The following is an 18262-nucleotide window of genomic DNA, read 5'->3' as shown; positions in this document are numbered from 1 at the left end:
CAATTGCCCTGTGCTCTTCTGGGTTGAGAGCTCCCAGCTGGAAGGCTCCCACATGGCCCAGCGTCCAGGCAAATCATCTGTACCATGCTGAGCTGGGTCAGAGGGCTTGCGGTATGTGGGTGCCCAGTGGGCACACTGTCCTAGGGACTCATTAGCCTTATGCTGAGTTGATTGGGAGAATTCCTTGTTGGCTGGGTGTCCAGGGGAATTGCTTGCCTTGTACTGATCTAGGTCAAAGGGCTTGCCATCAGCCAGGTATCCAGGGGATTAGTTTGCTCTGTGCTAAACTGGGTCGGTGGGTTCCTGGTGGGCCAAGTGTCTGGGGTACTCCATTGCCCCATGCTAAGTTGGTTCAGAGAATTCCACATTGGCCGGGGGTCTGGGAAACTTTATTGCCTTGTGCTGATGAAGGTCAGTTGGCTCCTGGTGGCAGGGCTTCTGGTTGGCCCAGCTGGAAGACTCGATTGCCTTGTAGTCTTGATTGAGAGAGCTCCCAACTAGAGGGTTCCTGGTCAGCCTAGAGTCCTGGAGACTTGTTGGCTCCATGCTGAGTTGGGTTAGAGAAGTCGTCACAAGCCATCTTTCTGGGAGAGTCTCTTATCCTGCACTATGGTCTGCTGTGCTCGCACTTGGTCATGTATCTAGAGGACTAGTTTGTGCTGACCTTTGACAGAAGACTCCATGTCAGTAGAATGTCCAGGGTACCCTCAGGACATGCCCCCAGCTTCCTCATGCTGAGCCAGGTTATGACCCCAGAGCACTGGAGAGGCTCTGCCTGGCTGGGTAAGGGTCTGTTGTACTCTGATTCTCATAACCCCCTACCCTTCTGCCAAATGAGCCAGAGTAACTGGGTGTTCTGGCCAGCCCTGCAGTGGGGCCTGGGTCCAGGTGGGGCCCAGTGCTGGTATAAGGACTCACGCAACCCCAGAGGGGCAGAAGGGTAGAAGCAAACATGAAGGTGGAGTGCAGAGCGTGGGTGAGAGGCCGGGATGGGATCAGTGGGGGGTGGAGAACCCTGAAGCGTACCCGAATAGGAGGAGCTGTGACCCAGGAGCCCTCTCTCCAGTGCAGCCTTGGGTCACTGCTGGGCCTTTCCAACAATCAGGGTTCATCCCAACACCTCCTGAGGGCACCACTGTGCCCCAGCCAATCACCAGGGGGCTCTCAGCTTGGTCTTGCTCATGCAGCCAATCACCAGGCAGCTCAACTGGCCAATCATAGATGGCTCTCGCCGTGGCCCACCTGCTGTCATCACCTGGCCTCCATGTTTTTAAAGGAAAATATGTTAACTTGCTTGGAGAAGAAACATTACTGTTTTTGGAATCTATCTATAAAGTTCATGTTGTGGCAACAACAGTCAACCAGTACAAAGTAAAAAATGTCAGCAATCACAATAACACCAGTATTAATCAATACATGAGGTATTAGACCCCATGAAGGGTCACACTTCAGTAGTAAAGCTAAAGTGGCACCAGCCCAAATGCTACTCTACACTCATCCTAACCAAGTTTAAAAATAAATCTCAAAAGTGGTACCTTTTAACACAATAAAAAGAGTAAGTCTGGAAAAGATGAAGTTGAGTCACAAGTAATTTTTTTTCTTTTTTTTTTTTTTTTAAACGTTTATTTATTTTTGAGACAGAGAGAGACAGAGCATGAACGGGGGAGGGTCAGAGAGAGAGGGAGACACAGAATCTGAAACAGGCTCCAGGCTCTGAGCTGTCAGCACAGAGCCCCGACGCGGGGCTCGAACCCATGGATTGTGAGATCATGACCTGAGTTGAAGTCAGATGCTTAACCGACTGAGCCACCCAGGCGCCCCTAAGTCACAAGTAATTTAACCGCTTGCCAAAACAAAATGCACTCCTAAAAGGGTGATAACAAAATGCAGTCTTTCAATAAGTTAACACTCTTAATGTCCAGCATCCCAATAAAACATTACTAAATATCCACAGAAGCAAAAAAATGGGACTTGTAACCAGGAGAAAAATCAATCATAGAAAAAAAAATCCAAACTAACAGATGAGAATGCCGAAAGAGCAATTACAATCATGCCGAAGAATTTAAAGGAAGACATAAGCATAATGAGGAGAAAGGGAAACCATAATGGAAGACCAAATGGAACTTCAAGAGCTGAAAAATATGATATTGTAAATGAAAAAATATACCAAATAGGCTTTAAAAAAATTGCATAATATACAAAAACAAAATGAGTGTACTTAAAAGATACAGCTATAAAAGCTATCCAAACTGAAGCACAGAGAGACAAGGAGACCAAAAATAAATGAACAGAAAAATAAATAAATAAATAAATAAATAAATAAATAAATAAATAAATGAACAAAGCTTCAGTGACTTGTGGAACAATATTGGAAGGAGGGTGAAGCAGAAGAGATAATGGCATTAAAATTTCCAAACTGGAAAAAACGATAAACCCACAGGTCCAGGACATTCCATGAATCCCAAGCAGAAAAACACACATATAAAATATCATACATGGCATACCATAATCAAGGTGTGGAAACCAGTGACAAAGAGAAACTCTTAAAAGCAGTCAGAGAACAAAAAGACATATTATGAATAGGGGGAATATGATAAAGGGGACTGCCAAGGTTTCTTGCATTTGAAGACAATGCAAACCAAAAAATGTCAAATGACATTTTTAAAGTTCTGAAAGAAAAAAAAAAAACTGTAAACTTAGCATTCTGTATCCAGCAAAAATAAAGGCAAAAAAAGACATTTTCAGACATACAAAAACAGAATTTGCCGTGAGTGGACTTACACCACAAGAAATGCTTCAGGTCAAAGCAACAAAGACTGTAGAAATGGGAAATGGGAAAGAATAAGTATAATATTATAATTTAAAAATAAAATATACAAGGAATATTTTTTTCTTATTGAAAACTTTCCTCTAAAAAATAATGGACTTTTGGGGCCCCTGAGTGCCTCAGTCTGTTGAGCGTCCACTCTTCATTTTGGCTCAGGTCATGATCTCACAGTTCATGAGTTCCAGCCCCTGTCCAGCTCTGTGCTGACAGCAAGGAGCCTACTTGAGATTCTCTCTCTTTTCTTCTCTTTCTGCCCCTCCCTGGTTCATGTGCTCTTTCTCTCTCTCTCTCAAACTAAATAAATAAACTTCAAAAAAATAATTGACTTTTTAAGGAAATATAAAAGCAATATACTGTCTCGTTTGTAACATGTCTAAATTAGAATGTATGACAACAATTACACAAAGGTCAGGAAGGGATAAATGGAAATACATTGTTGTAAGGTTTGTACAGCGAAGTTATATATGTGAAATAAAATAACATTTGGCAGCAGACAGGGATAAATTAAAGACGTATGTTGTAAATCCTAGAGCAACCACTAGAGCAGCCCCCAACCCCTGAAGAAAAAAAGGAAAAATAGCCAATGAGCCATTAGTGGAGATAAAAGAGGGAATACAAAAAATAAATTCAATGAATCAAAAATAAACAGAAAAAGAAGTAAAAAAGAAAAAGAGAACAGATGTGACAAATACAAAAACAGCAAGATAGTAGACTTAGTGATAATTATATTCAATGTAAATGGTCTAAATGCCCCTCAAAAAAAAGGGGGTGGGATAAAAAGCATAACGCCCCTCTCCCAAACCAGAAGAGAAACACAATTTATTTCTATGTGATTCATTTCCCAAATGGATTCATGCCCCCTGATTAAAGCCAAAATGGGATTTGTGCAGTCAGTCAGGCTTCGCTGACAGGTTACCAGGGCAACCTGTAGCTCTGGGAGCTATGGTTCCTTCCACTGACTGTGACTCTGGATAGAAAGAGCAGTCAGCTATTTGTCTGAGGATCGGGTTTGCGTGACCACTAGCAGCTCATGGGGAGGAAAATGCTTTCCAAACAGCTGCCTCCTGCCCAGTGCAGGGGTGGGAACCAGGGGTTCTGGACTTGGGCTATCAGATTTTTTAAAAATTTTTTTAAAGTTTTATTTTTTGAGAGAGCAAGAGAGTGAGCCAGCAGGGAAGGGGCAGAGGGAGAGAGGAAGGGAGAGAATAGCAAGCGGGCTCCACGCTGGGTGCAAGCCTGATGCAGGGCTCGATCTCACGGCTGTGAGATCATGATCTGAGCCAAAATCATGAGTCGGTCACTTAACCGACTGAGCCAGGTGACCCTCGAGCTATCAGGTTCTTATACTAGCTCTAGCACTCACTGTCTGTGTGAGTTGACACGCAACATCTTTGAGCCTTAATTTTCTCATCTCTAAAATATGAATACCAATTTTGTCATCTTGTTGGGAAGATTCACTGTGTTTCTGAGACTGAAGTGCCTTATAAGTGTGGTGGTCATACACAATAAATTAAAAATTAAAAAGAAAGTATAGCAGGCACTAACCAATATTAACATGCATTGTGTCAGCCGGTGCTCAGGGTAACTCAGCATAGCCACTGTTTATCCAACTTTTACTACATGCTGTGCACTGAACTAAGAGTTTTTATTTAATACCATCAGGGACCCATAACAAGCCTTCAAAGTGTTTGCCCTTATTTTAGAAATCATGTCTCAGAGAGGTTAAGTGACCTGGCCATGGTCATACAGCTGGTGGAAGTGTTAGGACTTCTTAGACCAGGACTAGTTTGGATCTTTCATGAGTTCATTTATTTACCCAACACACACATTTATTGAGTACCTACTACTCGTAACCGCCACACAACACTGCAATCGTCAGTGCTATCTGATTGTCTTTCAGCAAAAACTCAAAGCTGATAATGCAGGCTCTTGCATTATAAAGAGAGTAAGTTCACGATATTATTATTATTATTATTATTATTATTATTATTATTTTTTTTTTAGTTCACGATATTATTGATTTACACTTCATTCTTTTCCTAAAATGTCACAGACGTGAGTAGCTCTTCCCAGTAAACAGGAAGAGATGAAGCCTTGCATTTCTTCTCAGCAGAAAGCTGCCTCCTTCGGTAGAAAGTCGGAAAAGTACCCAGAGGCTGGAAATCTTCTCTCACGTTAGCAAGCCACTGATTAATTACCTTCATCTACCTGTTATGCCCCAGGCACATACTATGCTTTGTTTTTTTTTCACACAGATTACCTCATTTAATCCTCGCAGCTACTCTAGGAGGTGCTGTTATCGTCATCTGCTTTATAAATGAGGAACCTAAGGCACACAAGATTTCCCTCTGAGGGGCCCAAGTTCAATAACTCACTGTGCTCACAAAGCTCTTAGAAGAGCTGGGATTTGAATCCAGGCAAGCCTGCTAGGGCCTCAGTGCTTGCTTCATGTTATTTCTCTCTGTCTTTGCTGAGGAGAGTTGAATTTCCTCAGTTAAATGTTCAGAGGACACAATTCTAAGTTGTGTCAACGATTCTAGGCCCTGACCGGCTCACAGTCTAAGGAATGTCCCCGTCTCCTCTAAAAGACTCTGAATTGCCTTGGGCAGAGAAATAACTTAGATGTATACACAGCAGGAGCTCAGTAAATGTCCAAGGAAGGAAAGAAGAAATACAAGAGAAAAGGAGGGAGGTAGAGGAAAGGAAAAAGAATCGGAACAGAGTCTATGAAAGGGGGTCTCACCTTCTGCAGCTTCCTCCTCTCGGCCTCCACCGAAGAGCGAACCGATTTGATTTCTATGGCGTGCTTCTTTACCAAGTCTTCCAGGCGCTTCACTAGCTGGTCTTTGAGATGTTTCTTCTCCTCTTCTGTCTGATGTTTGATTTTACGAAGGTCTTCTTCATATTGCTTCTTCATATATTCCGTCTCAATACTTGCCTCTTTCTTGGTCTATAAAAAAGAAAAAGGGCCTTGTAAACCTGCCAGCATGGGGTGAGGAGCAGGGAATTACCATTTCTCTTGGGTACAACATTTACACACTGATTTTACAGCATGTAGCACAAGGTGCCATAAAGTTCACGAGACTATATATCTGATATTCGTAAGAGACTACTTTATCCACCTGAATCAGCAAAGGGCCCTTTGGAATAGTGTACCTATGGTCACAGGAGGAGATACTCTAGCCCACTATAGCAGTGTCTAAAGAATGCTTTGTTTGTTTTGACTGGGAACAGACAGTGGGAATCCCATGCAAGTTTCCCAGGAGCCGTCGATAGAAGTTCTGCTATATTCTTAGTCTCCTAATTTCAAACGCAAGAAGTTAGCTGGAACTTCACACCCATGCATTGACCCCTGAAACCATGGGACCTGCTTCTTCCAAGTGGCTCTGTCATAGTTACGAGATTGGCCTCTGCCTGAAGCTCATTCCAGCAAAGCCTCCTGTGACTTCTCCATTCCCAGGGCTGGGTGAGTCACTACCTGTGTCTCTGGGCCTCCTTTGGTACATGGACACTCCTTGGGAAAGTTCGGGTCCTGCTGAGGATGGAGACTGCGGCCTTCCAGGTCATTCGCCTTCCCTAGGACTTCATTCTCTGCAACTAGCTCTGTCTTCATTTCATCTGCAAGCATAAGTTTCAACATCATTTGAAATGCCCTTGGCCTTGGCCTCATGTCCAAGGTCTTTTGCAGTCGGGTACCCATTCTGCTGTTTCACTATTCTACCCACCACTCTCGGATGGACTCCCCTGCTCTGTGGCCTTCTGGCCCCTCAAGCATAGTCAAGGTGGTGATTGTTGTCTTTGCTCAAGCAGCATCCCGAATGCTAGCTTCTTAAACAAGTCATTGTCAAAGCTTTTTGATTGTACTTTCCATAGGTTAAAAAAAAAATTGAACATATTCCTGGACAGATATACATTCAAAATATTTAAATGTAAAAGATAAAACAAAAAACAAATATAACTAGAAATGCTCACCGTTTTCTTCCCATATTCTCAGAGGTATCCAAGCCCTACTTTTGAAAACATTGCACTAAAGCCTCCACACACTTGTGGCTCCAGTTCGAACCTCCTCCTCCACACCCTTCCAGCCCATGGTGACCTCTTTTCAGGACGCTTCACTTCCCTACAGCCTGGGCCACCGCATGATACCAAAGCATGCTCTAGGCTGTAGAGTCACTGTCCCATAAGCTCCCTGGGGCAAGAGCCTATGTTTTGTGCCTTTTTTATATCTCCTAGTATCAAGTTGATCACACTGTAGGTATTCAAGAACTTTCTGATGAGGGACTCTACTGGAAGGCCTCCTGGAGTCAGATATCCTGAGACACACACACCAGTTATCCCATTAACCAGTGGCCTTGAGCGAGCCACTTACCCTTCCAGCCTCATCTCTTTGTCTGGACCATGAGAGATACTGACAACACCCACTCACAGAACAACTGGGAAGACCCAGTAACGTTGCTGTGTGAAATGATGGGAAAAGAAAGAAGTGTTGCCCAAGCATGGGGGAAAAGCCAATGCTGAGGAGTTCAGGCATGTGGTGGGCCTGGTGACGAAGCATTTGGGGGGGCAAGGTGTCCCTTTGCGTCATGCCTTTTAGCTATTTGCACTGTGGTGGCTCCAGATGGCAGCTCACCTTTGTCCTGCATGGATTGAGCTGGCCCACCAGGGGTCAGATCAAACAGCCCCGCCCCTGGCTCTGCTCCCTCAACAGTCTCAAGGCTGCAAAACTGTTGCAGGGCACCTGGGTGACTCAGTTGGTTAAGCATCCAACTCTTGATTTCAGCTCAGTTCATGAGATTGAGCCCTGCTGTCAGCACAGAGCTTGCTTGGGATTCTCTCTCCCTCTCTCTGCCCCTCTCCCACTCCCCCACTCTCATGCATGCACGTGCTCTCTCTCTCTCATAATAAATAAATGTTTAAAAAAGCTGTTGCAGAACATCTGACCGGTTTTCGGTGTTACATGACGTTCCTGCAGCATCAGTCTGTCTTTGGCAATGGCCAGCTTCTCCCCGAGTTTTTTTGCAGTACTTTTCAACTCAGAGTTCTCCTGCCGAGCCTCCTTGAGCTGCACATCTAGGTCCTAAACAGACAGAAAGGGTCTCATTTCTCTAGGAACAGTTCTCTGTGGAGACATCCAATATACACAGAACCAGCGTCACATCTGAAAGGTGGGTCAGTGCACAGCATAAGCTCTGCGTCCCTGCAATTCGGTGGCTCATGTTCATCAAATCCCTACTCATCCAGATTGGCTGTGTGACTTTGGGCACATATTTAGCCTTTCTGTGGTGAGGATTAAATGAGATAAAGTGTCTGGGACAGAAAAAGTGCTCAGGGATTAATAGGAATATTAGCTGCTGCAACTTTTAGAGACAGGGTGTTGTGAGCGTGTGGGGTTTGTCAATGATCTGCCTTGTCAATGTTCTGGCTGTCCAGGAAAGCCAAGTCCCAAGGAGTTTAGGACAGGCAAGTTGTTATGGAATGAAGAGGGCTATAGAATGCAGCTGACCAGCGAGGTTAGTCTTTAAGCCTCCCAATTTCTTTTCTTCTGCAAACTGTAAGTGTCTAAGCTCTCTGAGGTCAGGGACCCAGCTCACCATGTGTCTCCTGGCCATAGCCCTGGGCCTGGCACATAGTAGGCATTCCGTAAATATTTGCTGACAGAATGTACTTGAACTCAAGGGAAATAAGAGGAGTCACTTTGGTAGAAGTCAAGGGCTTTGCACAAAGAGTTTAAAGCTCAGTAGATGTTAAAAACAGTTTTAACACACAGTAAGTGTTAAAATTAGGGACCACGAATATGATCTCATTTGCAAGCCATCCGAGACCCTGCTTTACCTGAGTCCTCTCCTTCAGCTTCTGGGCATACTTCTTCAGGTCACTTATCTTGCGGCCCCTGTGCTCCAGATCCCCTTCCAGCTTCCTGACCTGAGCCTGCAGGGCCGACTCCTGGACCTGGAAGTTCTTGCGGAGGTCCGTCTCCTTCTCCTGCCACTGCCACAGGGCCTCACTCACGGACTGCTGCATGGCCTGCCGGATGGCCTCGGTGTCCCGCTCGTAGGTGGCCTGCAGCTCCTCAGCCTTCCTGGCGTAGTCCTTGCTCAGCTGCTGGTTTTCCGCTCGCAGCCTCTCCACCTCCAGGAGGACATCCCGCATCTCGTGGCCGTGGCCTGGCTCTCCCTTGGGCTCCGGGCCCTCCTGGGAAAGCTGGCCCCACTGGGGCGTCTCGTGGCTCGCCAGGTGCCGGAGCCTCTTCTCATAGTCGGCCTTGAGCTCCAGCATCTCCTTGGAGAGGGTGAGGACCCGCTCGGCGTGCTCTGCCTCCACCCTCAGCTCCCTCTCTTTGGTCTCCAGCCTGCACGTGGCCGACTGAGCCAGCGCCTCCTGGGTCAGCCTCTTCTGCAGCTCCAAGGCGTTCTCCAGGGCCCGAATGCGCTGGAGCAGGGCCTCCTCCTCTGCGTGGCCCTGTTCCCGCAGGAGCCTGGCCTCGGTCTCCGCCACGGCCTTCTGGAGCTCCTCCCGGTGGGCTTCCCGCAGAGCCTCCACGCTGGCCTCCGCTTCATCCTGGCGGGTGTTGAGGGCGTAAATCACCTGCAGGAAAATCCACAGAGCCCAGTTAGTGAGAGGAGTGTGGATATGTGAGGGACGACGTGGCCAGAGATGCTTCTCCCCCATGGTAGTGACTTAAGCTGATCCCCACCAGCGGCACCTGAGAAGAGGATTTGTGTGGAAATGATTTAGTAGAAACTAGTAGAAACGATTTAGTAGAAACCCCTCCTGGGATGGGTGCCTGGGCGGCTCAGTTGGTTGAGCCTCTGACTCTTGGTTTTGGCTCAGGTCACAGTCCACGGTTGGTGACTTTGAGCCCCCTGTTGGGGATCCCCGCTTGCGATACTATCTTTCCCTCTCTCTGTGCCCCTCCCCTGCTCGCTCTCTCTCTCTCTCTCTCTCTCTCTCTCTCAAAAAATAAACTTTAGGGACACCTGGGTGGCTCAGTTGGTTAAGTGTCCAACTTTGGCTCAGGTCACGATTTCACGGTTCATGGGTTTGAGCCCTGCATCAGGCTCTGTGCTGGCAGCCCAGAGCCTGGAGCCTGCTTTGGATTCTGTGTCTCCCTCTCTCTGCCCCTCCCCTACTCATCCTCTGTATCTCTCTCTCTCAAAAATAAATAAACATTAAAAAAAACTTTTTAGTAAATAAACTTTAAAAAAGAGATTTAAAAAAATTGTCCCCAGGAGAGACTAGTAAGGAAGCAGGGAGGTGAGACAGGAAAGTGGTGGAAGCAAAGTGAAGTGAGGGAGTGATTAATGCATAAAGGCCACATATCTGTGGCAGAGATCCATAGGGGAGCTCTGGAGTGCCATGGGAATCCAGCAAAAGTTTTAAAGCTCAGATTTGTTAAAAACAGAAAACACTTTGGGGCACAAAAACAAACAACCCCCCCAAAAAAACCCAAAACATCAGAAAATAGAATTCGGCAGTATATAAAAAGGATTACACACCATGACCAAATGGGATTTATCCCAGGAATGCAAAGTTGATTTAACATCTACAAATCAGTTAATGGAATGCACCATATGAATAGAATAAAAGACAAAAAGGACATGATTGTCTCAATAGACACAGGACAAGCATTTGGTAAAATACAACACCCCTTCGTAATACCAACAACACTCAACAACCTAGAAATAGAAGGGAGCCTCCTCAATCTGGTAGAGGCAACAGCTTGCGCCGTATCCATGGTGAAACACTGAGTGTTTCTCCATAACTTCAGGAACAAAACAGGGGCACTTTGTTATTGCAGAGAAGAGAAGGAAGGAAGGTGGGAGCATGGTAGGGCCCAGGAACTGGCCTGAGCAACAGGTAGATGTTTACTAAAAGGGAAAAGCTACAGGTAGGACAGGCATGGGGAAGAAAATCAAGAAATCTGTATTGAACAAATTTAAAAAAAAATTTTAATGTTTTATTTATTTTTAAGACAGAGAGAGACAGAGCATGAGTGGGGATGGGGCAGAGAGAAAGGGAGACACAGAATGGGAAGCAGGCTCCAGGCTCCGAGCTGTCAGCACAGAGCCCGACGCAGGGCTCGAACTCACGAACCGTGAGATCATGACCTGAGCCAAAGTTGGATGCTTGACCAACTGAGCCACCCAGGAGCCTTGTCACACAGTTTCACACTTATAGACCCTTGACCTTTGTAGGTTGCTGTTTTTCCCTTGTTCATAAGTCTTGTCTATTGAATTGGACTAGAATTTCATTATCAATTTCCCACTACTTAGTTAAGACTTCATTAATGGCTTTCAAACCCTATTCCTTATATCCCCAAGTTCCTCTGTGAGACTGAAGGCCGTTGAAGGGATCAAGGTGGAGGCAAAGCAGGTGGAGACCCTCCTGAACCAGAGAAGAACTGCTTTCACACTGGGGGGTTACCAGACATGGAGTTTATAAATAATCCAAAAGGTTTCCATTGCTTTAAAACAGTAAAAAACACAGGGGCTTAGATGATTATGAGAATAAATCAATCAGAAACATGATATGAGAGAAAGTTTGGGGTAATTGTGTGTGTATGTATGTATATGTAATTATGAAATAGTTATTGAAGAAGGCCAAATGGCACCACTAGAGCTGACACCTGTGATACGTTTAATAACAGTTTACCTTAAGACTGCAGAACTTGAGGGGCACCTGGGTGGTTCAATCAGTTAAGCTTCTGACTTCAGATCAGGTCACAATCTCGCAGTTCCTGAGTTCAAGCCCCATGTTGGGCTCTGTGCTGACAGCTCAGAGCCTGGAGCCTGCTTCAGATTCTGTGTCTCACTCTCTCTCTGCCTCTCCCCTGCTCATGTTCTATCTATCTGTCTCTCTCTCTCTCTCTCAAAAATAAATAAATTAATTAATTTTTTAAAAAAAGAAACCACATATCCAGGATGCTGCCTAAAATCTCAATTTTTTTAAGTTTATTTATTTATTTTGAAATAGACAGAAAGAACACAAATAGGGGAGGCACAGAGAGAAAAGGAGAGAGAGAAAGAATCCCAAGCAGGCTCTGAACTGTCAGCACAGAGACTGACATGGGGCTCAAACTCATGAAACGTGAGATCACAAATTTGAGCCGAAATCAACAGACACTTTATCGACTGAGCCACCCAGGCACTCCTAAAATCTTCTTTTTCACCGTCTACATGTGACATACCTATTGGTTGGCTGTCTGTCTCCCTTCCTAAAATGTAGGCTCTGTGACAGAGGAGACTGGTCTTCTTTGTTCACTACTAATGATCCCTAGTGCCTGACTCAAGGTGAACACTCTAAAAATATTTCTTAAGTGGATGAGTGAATGAAGAAGGAATCAGAGCTCTATCTTGAACCATGTTGTTCTAAAGGTGTGAGATGAGCTTGACATCTTGTGAAGTCTTGGGAGAATAAGCACTGTTTCGAGAATGTGAATCTAATACTCTTTGATGTCAAGGTCAAGGGAAGGAAGCCCTTTTGTCCTCCCAGGAAGACTCGCCAATGAAATGAAGCTGCTATCTCTACAACTCGTTCCTCTCATCACCCTTGCACACAATTTGGCCACCTTTGGTTTCTACGGCTTCTAATAGTTTGCATCTAAGAGTGTATCTGGAGTAACTGAATGTTGAAACTGGTAATGCCACTGGCTGTCATTTGTGTCAATAATAAATACCATTTTTACAGAGTTTACTAATATCCCTAGAACAAAGTTAGGTGCAGTATACACATTCATAATCTCAGAAAATCCTCATAGTAATGTTGCAAAGTTAGTATTTTTATCCCCATTCTAAGAATGAAAATTTGAGGTTCAGAGAAGTTTAGTAACTTTTGCAAGGTCACAGAAGATAAGAAATTTTCACTAACTCTGAAGCACATGCTCACAGCCTGCTACTACACTGCATCTCCCTGTCCCATTCAACCACTTATTCCTTTATGCATTTAATGCACATCTCAGATGGACCAGATTCTGTTCTGGGCACAGAACATATGGTCGATAAGACAACTAAAGTTGTAGCCTCAAAAATATTATGATTCAATGGGAAAGTCAGACAAGAAATCGGTGAAGTTTCAATACCTTGTGATAAGTGCTATGAGAAGGATCAGCACCAATTACTATGGAAACACAGAAGAAGGGATCTATTTGTAAAGAAGACTTCCCGGGAAAAGTTAGCCTTGCCTACTCAATTTGGGATGACCTATTTCCTTTTACATGTCAACCTGCATATAGGCAAGAACAGTATGGCTTCTGTGTATTGTCTCCTAGCACTTGGGAGGAAGTTGAGGGTGCCACAGTTTCATAATAAATAGATCTATTATGATCCTGTTGCAGGCCATCAAGGATTTATGCTTTATTTCCACAGAGTTGCTGCAGGGGAACAGCCACCAAGCAGAGACCACATTTCGTAGCCCCCTTGTATCTACATGGGACCATAATTGCCAATGGAATGTAGCCAGATGTAGTGGTGTCATCTTTGGGCCAACAGTGGAGTTAAGGTGAAGAGGAGGGTTAAGAAGGGGGTATGTACTTTCCATAGTCTCTTTTTTCCATCTACAAACTTAATGAACAGGACTCAGGGGCTTTAGAAGAAGGTGGAATACAAGATGGAAGGCACTTAGGTCCTTGATGATTGATGGAAGACCATCTACTCACCAGGAGCACTGGCACTGATCTTTATATAAACAAGAAATAACCTATAGTATTGGACCTCTGAAGTCTTGGCATTTATTTGTTCCAACAGCTACTGTTACCCTAGGAAACCTCACAGGACTCAGCATACAGTCAGAATCCTATGATTACAGTGAAAGTCTACAAAGTAAACTCAACAAAGGGAAAAGATGAATGGGGAGATGTCTGGAGGAAACTAGGCTCAAGCTTCCAAAAGTCCTCCCCCAGTGGAGTCCTCTTCCAGCACAATCCCACAGGACTTGCTTAATTTCCTTATCAAAGCATTGTAACAACAACTGTGAAATACTGTTTACCGAAGGAGCTCATTAAAGACTGAGTACAGTTTTTACTGGGGGCTAGCCAGGTAGGCAACTTCTACTGGCAGTACAAAAATACCAGATTCCCAGGAGGAAAGCAAGTGCTCAGTATAAATCACACCATTTGCATAAACAGTTTAGGCATAGTGAGTCACTCTTAACAGTCTGGGTGGTGGGAACCCTCTGGAGAGCTAAGTTCCCAGATGCCAAGTGAGGGCCACTTTGCAAGACAGCCAATCTAAGCATAAGCCATCTTGGGCCATCTAAGTTAACTCTTTCTGCGCACCTAATACCCAACTAATAAAGATTCTCTTCAGTAGAGTCAGGCTTGTGCCATGAGTAAATCTGAACATAAATAAGGCTTTCTCATGGTGAAGAGCAAAACATCCTTGAAAAGGTTATTCCATGAAATTTGGCATAGGTGATTCCATGAAGGATAAAATCAACTGGTGTAGGTGGTGATCATGGAGAATGGAATTCCTACATTCATCTACAGCTGTAGAACAGAAAACTTAGTTGAAGATTCTGCATATCCTGATGCCACAAAAGCACTCAATGAAAAAAGAACCCAAAGAACTCAAAGAAGAAAGAACTCCACCCGTTTGAGTAGAAACCACTGTCCTCTGGGTTTTGAGGACTATAACTGTTTCCAGCATTTGCTCATGTGAGTCTGCTCTGTCCTGTGAAAACTCTCCCCATGTGCATACCCTTGAATTAACACAAGATCAGAGGTAGCAGAGAGGGTATCACACTGTGGGTGGGCACATGATGTCTGAGGGCTCTTGCGCATATGCATGTTTACTCATGGCGGCTCCCAATGAAAAGTCCCCAACTAATCCCCACCAAGGGTCTGCTCCAATTGTTCTGTTTGCCTGAGATCCAGTTACAGAACTCCTGGAGTCCAGAAGTGCCCTCCTCCCTTTCCCCTCATGCCCTCACCCAGAAGGTTACTCCAAGGATAGTGTATGCACAAATAAGAAAGTATATTATGTTATGTTATATTTCATATCATATTTCTCACCCTCTTTTACACAAATGTGCATTAATCTAGACCGTGATTTTTTTTTACCCTGCAATAGATCTTGGAGGTTATGTAATTCTGTACATAAAGCAATTCCTTATTTTTATTTTTGGCTGCTTCATATGCCATTGTATGGATGTGCTATAATTTATTTTTCTGCTGCTTTCTGATAGACATTGAGGTGTTTCTCCATGGAAGATTATTGATATGTTTCTCATTTCACTGTTAAGAAACAAACTTTTTTTCCTTTTCCATTCCTGCCAGTAAACTTGAGGTCTGCTTTTTGCATATGAAATTCTAATGTTTTTATTTATCTTTGAAGGAGAGAGAGAGACAGAGCATGAGCAGGGGAGGGGCAGAGAGAAAGGGAGACACAGAATCCGAAGCAGGCTCCAGGCTCTGAGCTGTCAGCACAGAACCTGATGCAGGGCTCAAACTCACGAACTGTGAGATCATGACCTGAGCCGAAGTCGGATGCTTAACCGACTGAGCCACCCAGGCGCCCCTGCTTATGAGCGAAATTCTAGAGCTTGGCGTTTAAAAAAAACAACAACAACCCACATCTTCATAATTAATACAGTATGAAGCCTAGTGAAGAGACGGAGGAAGAGTCCCCTCTCCTTGCAGGAGAAAGGGACGCCATTTTGTGTCATAAACCTAACTCAAAAAATTTTGAGAACGTTCAAATGTGTCAAATTTGTCTTCCTGTGCAACATGGAGATATGTGTGAATGTTCATGACTATGACCATGGCAAGGGCATTCCTGGGGGGCTCCACTGGGATATCCTGCCTACTATCCAGACATCTTCTTTTTCTATCTTCTCCACTTCCTCACTCTTTTTTTTTTTTTTTTTTTTTTTTTTTTTTTTTTGGGACAGAGAGAGACAGAGCATGAACGGGGGAGGGGCAGAGAGAGAGGGAGACACAGAATCCGAAACAGGCTCCAGGCTCTGAGCCATCAGCCCAGAGCCTGACGCGGGGCTCGAACTCCCGGACCGCGAGATCGTGACCTGGCTGAAGTCGGATGCTTAACCGACTGCGCCACCCAGGCGCCCCTCCACTTCCTCACTCTTGTAAGTTTGCTCTCTGAGTTTAACCTCTCTTTCTTTACCTGGTGCAATAGTCTGTTTTCATCTTAACTGCCCCCCACCACCACTGCCAATTTTTAACCTGAACTCCATGGCCAATCATTTCAACTACCTTCTTATTGACATCCTCAAACCTTCTGCCCATCTCATCTTTAGCCTCACATCCTTGGTATTCAAAACAGCAGATCAACCCAACCACCTCAACTCTTGTCAAATACTCCTAACTGGTCCGTACGATTCCCAACCTCTGAATCACTATATTGCACATCTGAAATTAATGTAACACTGTATGTTAACTAACTAGAATTAAAATAAAAATGTTAAATAAAAAAAAAAGAAACTTGACAAGTATGGATTTGAGGCAGTCTGGACCATTAAATAAGACCTTGTTAGATTGAAAAAAAATATGCCTGACTTCACCTGTGGTCTCCATGCTGATACCTTTAATCAATATGTCTCGAAGTCATTCCTTATTCCTTTCCCCTGTAAGGGCTAGTTTAATTCTCTACCACGTTTCATAGGCCACATCCCCAATTCTTGGCCCATTCCTATTCTACCATACAGTGTTATCTCTTGCTTTTTGGAGGAGCAGTCATTAAGAGCTTGAGCTCCAGGGCTAGCCAACCTAGGTTGGAGTTCCAGCCTCACTGTTTCCTACCTGGTGACTTGGGAAGATAATTCAACCTCTCTAGAGCTCAGTTCCTTTAACAGCAAAATGGTGTTAACAAAGGGAACCTGGGTGGCTCAGTCAGTTAAGCATCTGACTTGATTTCAGCTCAGGTCATGATCTCACAGTTGTGGGACTGAGCCCCATGCTTGGGATTCTCTCTCTCCTTCTCTCTCTGCCCCTCCCCTGCTCTCTCTCTCTCTCTCTCTCTCTCTCAAAAATAAATAAATAAACATTTTAAAAAATGACATTAACAACAGCATCAATCTCTTAGGGCTATATTGAGAACTACATGAGAGAATGCACCGAAACACTAGATATCGAATAACTGCATAATTAATGTACCTGAGATCCAGAGAAAAAAAGACTTGAATTCTTAACCATAAACTGGGAAAAAGTATTTAGTGCAGTGTTGGGCAGAAGCAGACTGGTACAGTTAAGGACAGAATGGAGGGCAGGGAAAGGGAGGTGACTGATGGGTGCCTACTATTCCCCAAAGACACTGGTGAAGGGAAGGGGAACAGAGCAGATAGACAAACAGGATCAAAGCAAGTGGGAGGCACTAGAGAAAGGCAGATGAGAAGAATTTAGAAGAACGGAAAAGATACAATATAACTAAGTTTTATTTGGAACCATTGGAAAAAAGTATGAGACATTTCACTTCCTATATAAAGTGTCCTTTAGTCCCCTACAAACAATAGAAACTTACTCCATTCATCTTTCTTCCAGTGCACTTTGCAGCACTTGGTTGTTATGGTCCTTTCATGTCACAAGATGGACACTTGGGTGCTAGATGTTGAAGTAAAATGTGAGCTTCATCAGAGTAGGGACCTCAGGGACCCTCAACAGGACCTTTCTATATTACATAGTTCCCAGGCACCTAGTATAGTCAATGTCCGGCTTGATTCAGGTTCTCAGAGTGTTTACTGTTAAACAGAAGGAGGACTTTGTAAAGGGGTGGTGAAAGACTAAAAGAATAGGATTCGAGAAGGGAGACCTGCAGGAGCAGAGGCCCTCAAGAGGCAACATACAGGAAACAAAGATAACAATGAAAATACTAGGCTTGGAATCTCTCCTGCCTGAGTTCAGATCCTGTTTGTCATTCGATGTATGGACCCAGATGCTATTTGCTATCTGTGTGACCTTGCACGTGCTATATCATCTCGCTGAGTCTCAGTTTCCTCATTTGTATAAGGGGGAGAATAAGGGGGAGCTTTATTGAGTTATTGAAGAATTAAATGAGATACTGCTCTAAGGCATGTTGCATGGTGCCAGGCTCACATTAAGCATCTGATGAAACTCCGCTGTTACTATTATGGTTTCCTGTAGGGCTCTTGAATCCTGACAGAGGTCCCTGCAGCAGTGGCATTTCTTCTAAGGAAGGCAATATGGTAGGAACAATGGAGCTGGCCAGGATCCTCTGGAATGAGATGGGCGTAGGTTTACCTTCCTGGTAGCAGAGATTGCTGGTGTGCCCAGTATCTGTTTCTCTCCTACATCCTTAAAAATAGAAGGTTTAGGGGCACCTGGTGGCTCAGTAGGTTAAGCGTCCGACTCTTGGTTTCGGCTCAGGTCATGATCTCACAGTTGGTGAGTTCGAGCCCTGCATCAGGCTCTGTGCTAGCAGTGTGGAGACTGCTTGGGATTCTCTCTCTCCCTCTCTTTCTGCCCCT

General features: G+C 44.5%; 1 protein-coding gene across 5 annotated transcripts in view; it reads right to left on the bottom strand.

Annotated features, from left to right (window-relative positions):
• Positions 1–18262, bottom strand: part of FAM184B (family with sequence similarity 184 member B) — a 192396-nt gene that overhangs the window by 69947 nt on the left and 104187 nt on the right. For all 5 annotated transcript variants that reach the window (XM_030314144.1, XM_030314143.1, XM_030314142.1 and 2 more), the window contains 4 exons: positions 8660–9412; positions 7769–7904; positions 6306–6445; positions 5571–5777 (listed from right to left, as the gene is read on the bottom strand). In XM_030314144.1, coding sequence (XP_030170004.1) covers positions 5571–5777; positions 6306–6445; positions 7769–7904; positions 8660–9412 — 1236 coding nt within the window. The remainder of the gene's footprint in view (positions 1–5570; positions 5778–6305; positions 6446–7768; positions 7905–8659; positions 9413–18262) is intronic.

This window comes from Lynx canadensis, chromosome B1 (genome assembly GCF_007474595.2).
Source record: "Lynx canadensis isolate LIC74 chromosome B1, mLynCan4.pri.v2, whole genome shotgun sequence".
NCBI classification, from domain to species: Eukaryota; Metazoa; Chordata; class Mammalia; order Carnivora; family Felidae; genus Lynx; species Lynx canadensis.
The sequence above is the reverse complement of the archived record's forward strand: the minus strand, read 5'-3'. Positions and strand labels throughout refer to the sequence as shown.